Source organism: Octodon degus, unplaced genomic scaffold (genome assembly GCF_000260255.1).
Source record: "Octodon degus isolate 3935 unplaced genomic scaffold, OctDeg1.0 scaffold00076, whole genome shotgun sequence".
NCBI classification, from domain to species: Eukaryota; Metazoa; Chordata; class Mammalia; order Rodentia; family Octodontidae; genus Octodon; species Octodon degus.
This window is the reverse complement of record NW_004524652.1, coordinates 7307860-7315161: the sequence shown is the minus strand read 5'-3', so window position 1 is coordinate 7315161 and position 7302 is coordinate 7307860. Positions and strand designations below refer to the sequence as shown.

The window sequence follows — 7302 nt, the reverse complement described above, 5'->3', positions numbered from 1 at the left end:
CAGGGACCACGGTTCAATCCCCAGCACCACATGCCAGCCAGCCCCGCCCCCTGGTGGGCTGAGCTGGCCACACACACACACACACACACACACAAATTAAAAAAAAAAAAAACAGAGGTAGGGCTAGTTGAAGAGAGTGTGCTTAGGAACATGGCTCCAGGGACTGTGTCCTGTCTCCAGCCACTCTTGCCTAGCTTTTGCCCTCTCTGCTTCCAGGAGGTCGTGAAGTGGGCAGCTTGCTTCTGTGGGCCCTCCCCACTGACAGGACAGAGCCGCTTGACAACGGACTCGGCTTTGGAACTGGCAGCCGCAATGACCTCCTCCTCTGTGAAGCAGTTCTCAGGCAGTTTCTCACAAAGCTTACTAGTGCACCCACCTGTGGCCTCCCAGGGGCCCCCAAGGAGGGAAGCGAAGTGGGAAAAGGGTGAGCAGGTCCAGCTGCTAGGCCTGAACTCAGCTGGGGCGGTAGGGAGGGATGGGAGGCCCAAAAGCAGGGCAAGAAAAGGTCCCTGGCTCTACTGAAATGCTCAAATGTCACCTCCTATGGGGAAGCATGTTCTGCCAGGAAGCCCAGCTAACACCCCCTGCTCCCAACTTCTTTGTCATTGTTTCCCAAGAATTTCTTATCTCCCCCTCCCCCTCCCTCATACCCTAGGGATGGAGGCCAGAGGCACTGTGAGGCTTGTTTTGTTTTAATCTGGAGACAGTCTTTCTAAATTGTCCGAGGTGGCCTCTAACTTGAGATCCTCCTGCCCTAGCCCTCAGAATAGATGGATTACAGGTGTGTGTCCTGCCCTAGCCCTCAGAATAGATGGGGTTACAGGTGTGTGCTCCATAGCCCGTTTGACTGAACTCAGGCCCTTGCCAGGGAAGCGTTTATTCCACTGAGCTATCTCCCAGCCCCTAAACTTTTATTTCTAAATTCCACTATTAGAGTGTAAGGTCCCAAAAGGAAAGAACAAGGAGGTCATCTAGGTCGACTCTGTGTGGGCGTGGCCAGGCAGGCCCCAGGAACCTGACCTCGTGGGAGGGGCTGTGGGCGGGGCCTCCCGGGAGGGCGGGGCCTCGCGCTGGGGTGGGCGGGGCACTCACTCAGGCGCAGCATGCCCTCTCCGTGTGGCTTGTCCTTCCACCATTGGCCCTCGTAGATGTCACCGCTGCTGTAGTACATGCGGCCCCACCCGTTGCGCTGACTGCTACACCACTCACCCTCATAATACTCCTTAGGTCTGAAAAACTGGATCCCATAGCCCTAAAAGCAGGAAGGTGCCCGGTTCGCAGCGTCCCCACCTTGCTAGGAACCCAGGCCACACACCTGAGCCTTCCGCCCTCCGCCCTCTGCAGCCAGCGTCCAGCAGCCCCATTGCATTTCCTCCATCCCTTCCCCTCCCCTCCTCCAGGGCATGCACCCTCCGTACTGACAGACCTGTGCACGTGTGTGCCCGCGTGCATTGCACCTGGGCCCTGGACTACGCTAGGCATTTCTATTCTCATTTTGACATGAGTCCCTAAGTTGCTTAGGCTGGTCTCCAATTTGCCATCCTCCTGCTTCAGCCTCCTGAGTTTGCTGATGTTCACCGCCCTGTTTGGCTCAGAAAATCTTTAACCACTCGTTTGCTCACACGATCCCCAAACCCCGCGATAAGGCACTGCCTTCAGGTCACCCAGGAGGCTGGGTGAAGCAGCTGCGTCTACTCAGTCCCTGCGCCCACTGCCCACGCTGGGCCTGAACTATCGCTCCTCCTGACTCAGCCTCCCAGAGCGCTAGAGTCAGGCATTCACCACCACGCCTGGTGATGCCTCCTGTCTTTGAGTTTTACTCCTTCGTCGGTAAAGGGAGATGATAAATTATTCTGAGAGTTCATTCAGATGCCACGTTCACATCGTAGCTGCGCAACGCCAATACTATAGTCATTATTTCTGAGACAGAGCCTCTATAGGTAGCCCAGGCTGGCCTCATGGAGTCATGCAACCCTCCTGCCTCCGCCTCCCAAGTACCTGGGACTACAGGTGTGAGTCACCACTTCTCACTTGTGACATTGCCCTTCCCCGTCTCCTCAACCCATGGTGAGGATCTATCCAGCTAAAAAAAAATGTGTCCCCCGCTTGGCGTCCTGGCCGCCCATCTGCTCCTGGCTGGTCTACCCGCTTCTTCCTTTCTGGTCCTGATGCCAAGGGCGTGGTCCTGGTTTCTTGCTTTTCCTTCCTATTCTTCCCTTTGACCCAAGCCTGGCAGAAGGGGCATTCGCAGAAAGGGACACCCAGGGGAAAGGAAGCCAGAAAACAAGGGAAAGAGGGTGGAGGAGGCCTCACTCCACATCTCGCTTCTCAGGAGCCCACTGCTCTTGCTTCCTGTTTCCCGGGTTTTATTCTGAGACGTCTTGCCCCTCCTCCATCCCTTCCTTCTCCCACCCATCTAGCCACCAGTCCTTGCCCTAGAGGACTCTCCCTTTCTTCTCAGGCTTTTTTTTTTTTTTTTTTTTTGTGGTACCAGAGATTAAAGTCAGGACCCTTATTCCACTGAGCTATCTCCCCAGCCCTCTACTAAATTTTTTAAATTTTGATTTGAAGCAGGGTCTTCCTAAATTGCCCAGGCTACTAGACTCAAGCTTGCAATCCTCCTGCCTCAGCCTCCCAGCATGCTGAGAATCCAGACATGATAGGGTACCACACACCAGCTTCTCAGGCCCCTCTAACTGCTCCTACACACACACACACACACACACACATACACACACACACACACACACCAGCCTGGCTGTCAGTTCTGCCCAGGTCCCAGGGCATACTGGGAACACTCACCGATTTCTTGTCATCTTTCCACCAGCCTGAGTACACTTTTCTGTATTTTCCCTTCTCTTGGTCAGGAAGGCTGAGGGTGCCATAGCCATCTCGCTTCCCAAACTTCCAGTCCCCTTCATAGATGGCTCCTTTCTTCTTCCAGACCTGAGTCCCCTTTCCTGGTGACACAGGTGGCAGGCACCTCAGACATGACCACCTGGGGCTGGTGGAGGTGACACAGGTGGCAGGCACCGCAGACGTGACCACCTGGGGCTGGTGGCTGCATGCCTGCCCAGGCCTCAGGGACCAGCGCAGGATGATTCTTGTGGGCTGAGTCAGGGGGCGTACTTCCTTCCGCTCCAGACTCAGCACCCAGAAGAACCCCAGACAGCACCCCTTCTCCAAGGAGCAGCTCTCCAGCCCTTGCCCTGAAGCTAGGCTGAAAGAACAAAGCCCAAGTAGAAATGCTGGCCCCCAGCATTTCAGCTTTGCAGGTTTTTTGAGACAAGATCTCCTGTGTATCTCAGGCTGGCCTTGAACTCATTATAGTCAGGCTGTCTTCAAATTCATACTGGGATCCTTCTGTCTCAGCCTCCTGAGTACTGGGATGACAGGTATGTGTCACCATGCCTGACTTTACCTCTGAACTTCACCTAGATACCACAAGTGGCCAAGCTTCCCAGGACATGCTCTGGATCTTTTCCTGAGTTCTAGATAGATCTGGAGACCCACGTTCTACTAACCTGGGTCCACCCCTCCCCGGACTCCTTCCCAACTGCAATCCAACCAGTCTGGCTTTCATACCAGCCAAGCTCCTACCTCGGGGCCTTTGCACCTGCTGGTCCTCTGGCCCAGAACCTTCATTTCCACAGTGTCACTCTCCCCCTGAAAGCCTTGCTTCATGGCCCACTTTCTCCATCCCCCACCCCTTACCCCAGCGTCTCTTTTCATGAGCAGTAGGGGCTCCTAACACAATGGCTATTTCCCTTATCCCGACACTATTCATTGTCCATATATCCCAGAGGGATGTGCGCAGAGGAATAGGTAAAATACTTTATCTTTCTTTCTTTTTTTGGGGGGGGGTACTGGGGATCGAGCTCCGCACCACGGCTTTGCCAGGCAGACATGTATGCCACTGACCTATCTCCTCAGCCCAGTACTTTTCTTTTTGAGACAGGTCTTGCTGTGTAGCCCAGGCTGGTTTTGAACTCACAGTGAGCCTCCAGCCTCAGCTGCCCGAGTGCTAGGATTACAGGCGCGCGCACTATCACACCTGGCTATGAGTAAAATACTGATGGAATTTGGGGGTGGGTTAATTCACATCTCGATCCTTGATAGGCTGGGACAAAGGTAACAACATTGTCCCTATGGACTTTCTGACTTTGAGCAAAAAATTATTTGGTCCTCAGAGTCTTCCTGTAAAAGGAGGACAAAAATACCTTGTGAGACAATCTCTCTCTCTCTCTCTCTCTCTCTCTCTCTCCCTCCCTCCCTCCCTCTGTGTGTGTGTGTTAGGGAGAACTGAACCCATGACCTCACACATGCTAGCTAAGTACCACAGAGCCCCATCCCCAGCTTATCCTAAGGAGCGAATGCCTTTAATCCCAGAACTCTGGGAGGCTATGGCAGGAAGATCTCAAGTTTAAGTTTAGCCTGGGAAATTAGTAATTAAGCTCAAGGCTACAAACCAAACCAAATCAAAGGACAAGGGAGGGCCAGCGAGATAGCTCAGCAAACTAAAGCACCTGCTTAGGCAAGCGCAGGGACCCTGGTTCAATCCCCAGCACCACATGTCATGCCAGCCCTGACCACAGAGTCCAGGTGCAGTGGTGGCTCATGCCTATAATCTCAGTGCTGGGGAGGCTGAAAACAAGAGGATCAGTGTGTATCCAAGCTGTGTAGTGAGACCCTGTAACAACCAAATACATTAAAAAGAAAAAGAGGGCCAGGGAGATGGCTCACTAGAATAAGTGCTTCCCTGGCAAGCGCAAGGGCCTGAGTTCAATCCCCAGTGCTGCAAAAAAAAAAAAAAAGACACCCCCTAAAACCACGTAAAAATTCCTGACACCGGAGTACAATGCAGCTCGCTGTACGAGTGCTCACGTTGCTCTGTGTACTTCTTTCTGCCTAACAAAAAGAAAAAGAAAAGAAAAAAAGGACAAGGGAGAAAGATTTTTAAATTGTCAAGTTTAAAAGTTATCAAGCTTTTAAAAAGGAGCCCAAGGGGGGAGATACCTCAATGGAGTAAGTGAATAAATGCTTGCCTGGGAAGCGCAAGTCCTGAATTTCATTCCTGGTATCGCAAAAAAAGGGAAAAAAAAGCCTATATGGACCAGGCATGGTGGTGCACACCTGTAAATCTCAGGACTGGGGAGGCTGAGGCAGGAGGAGCGGTATGAGTTCAAGATCAGCCTAGGTTGCAAAGTGAGCTCAAGGCCAGCCTGAGCTGCCTAGCAAGATCCTGTCTCAAAAAGACAAAAAATAAAATCAAAAGCCAATTTTGAGCATGGTGGTGCACACCTGTAAGTCTAGCCACTTGGAGGCCGAGGCAAGAGGATCCCAAGTTCAGGGCCAGACTTGGCAAGTTAGCCAGATCTGGTCTCAAAAATAAAAAGCAAAAAGGGCTGGAAACCTTAGCTCACCACTCCTTGGGTTTCATTCCCAGTACCCAAGAAGAAAAGGAAGATGAGGAAAAGGAAGATGAGGAAAAGGAAGAGGAGGGAAAGGAGAGAAGAGAAACTCTACCACTGTGGCCATACACGTGGCCTAGAAAGTAGTCTGACACATAAAATGAGCCAGACACAGCAAGGTAAGTGCTTCATGATTTCACTTCTGTGTATGATCTTTCTTTTTTTTTTTTTTTTTGCGGAACCAGGGACTGAACTCAGGCCCTTGCGCTTGCCAAGGGAAGTGCTTATTCCACTGAGCCATCTCCCCGGCCCTTGTGTGTGATCTTTCAAAAGCCCTAGAGCTCCTGGAAAGAGAACGGAGGTCGTGCATGCTGAGCACTCGTCTCACGTGTCCTGTGAGGCCCTGTGCTTGACCCTAGCTCCATAAAATAAATGAAGTTAAACAGAGAATACCATTTGACCCAGCAATTCCCTTCTAATTCTCCAAAGAGAACTGAAAACAGATGTTCAAGCAAAATCTTGCACACATCTGGGCGTGGTGACACACATCTATCCTTCCAGCACTCAGGAGGCTGAGGCGGGAGCACTGATTGTTTTATTATTATTATTATTGTTTCAAGTTCAAGACCAGCCTGGATGACAAAGTGAGCTCAAGGCCAGCCTGAACTGCATAGCAAGACCCTGTCTTAAAAAAAAAAAAAAAAAAAAAAAAACCTGAGTGAACTCCATTGAATTGCAAAGCAAATTAAAAACTTGGTCAGGTTTCCAAATAAAAACTTTCCCCACCTTCGGGTGTAAATGGTATCACTAGGGCAGACCTGTGGCCCAGAGGCCTGCTTATTCTCACCAGGTCCTAGGATGGCTTCTGAAGCCACCGCTTCCCACCCGATGCGCCCTGCATGCTGCTTCCACGGCCCCATCCCTGCCCACTGCGCTTCTGTCCCCGTGCTGGCCGGCCGAGCCCCCTGTCCCTACGCACCGTGTCGCAGGTTGTCTTTCCATTCTCCTGCGTAGTGGTCACCGTTCACAGCATACACCTGGTGCCTTAGCCCGTTCTTCTGGGCCTTCTCATCCCAGTCCTTCCACAGGGGCTCTGACCTCTTTGGACACTTGGAGACTGGCATGGTGGCTGCTTGTGTGGGGTTGCAGGGCGCTGGCAGGTGAGGACATCAGGGCCTCAGGGCACCTCGTGGATGCCTAGCTCCTGTCACAACAAAGTCAGGTGGGTCATGTGCATGCGGGTAAGCAGCCTTGGGTAGGGACCTGCTGTGTTGGAATGAGGCTGGGCTGTCCCCTCCCCTGCCTTCCCTGGGGCCCCCTTGGGGGGGGTCTGATGACACAATTGCTCAGGAACCCAGGGAGACCAGAAGGAATCTGGGGCTGTGATGGCACCAGGGAGAAGCTGCCCCTGGAGAGGCACTTATTTAATGACAAGAATGACCAATCTTGGGCCTTAAGTGTAGAGGAGCCCCAGGGGGAGGGGCAAAACGGTGTGGAACACTGGGGTCCATGCAAGGGAACCAGGGGTGCCTGGCAGACACCTGGCTCTGGATGGCCTCCAGGGACTCCCCTACCTCCTTGTCCAGTAGATGAAGGATTTCCTGGGACGTCAGGCTAAAGTGTTAAAACTAAGACAGTCCTAGGTGCACCAGGGCTCTGTGTGACTCTACCCCATAACCTAATGCTTTCCACCAGACCTGGCTGTGTTCCTGTGTTGCTTGATGGAGTTACTGAGGGGTGCTGGGGGGCTCAGGCCCTCCCCGCAGTGTCCGGGAGCCTGTGTTCTTCATGTCCTGCAGACCTCAGTACAAACATTCATGTCTGTCTGTCTGTCTCCCTGGAGCTTCTTTAGGAAGCTAAAACATTCACCATCATGTCCAACTTTTTTTTT

General features: G+C 52.4%; 1 protein-coding gene across 4 annotated transcripts in view; it reads right to left on the bottom strand.

The window, feature by feature from the left end:
• Morn3 (MORN repeat containing 3) overlaps positions 1–7302 on the bottom strand; it is a 12105-nt gene that overhangs the window by 1789 nt on the left and 3014 nt on the right. For 2 of the 4 annotated variants that reach the window (XM_023720441.1, XM_023720442.1), the window contains exons 2-4: positions 6391–6615; positions 2803–2960; positions 1093–1252 (exon numbers count right to left, since the gene is read on the bottom strand). In XM_023720441.1, coding sequence (XP_023576209.1) covers positions 1093–1252; positions 2803–2960; positions 6391–6535 — 463 coding nt within the window. In that variant the 5' untranslated portion in view covers positions 6536–6615. Of the gene's footprint in view, positions 1–1092; positions 1253–2802; positions 2961–6390; positions 6687–7302 lie in introns of those variants that run through there. The other 2 variants (XM_023720440.1, XM_004635980.2) reach the window with 1 other exon arrangement.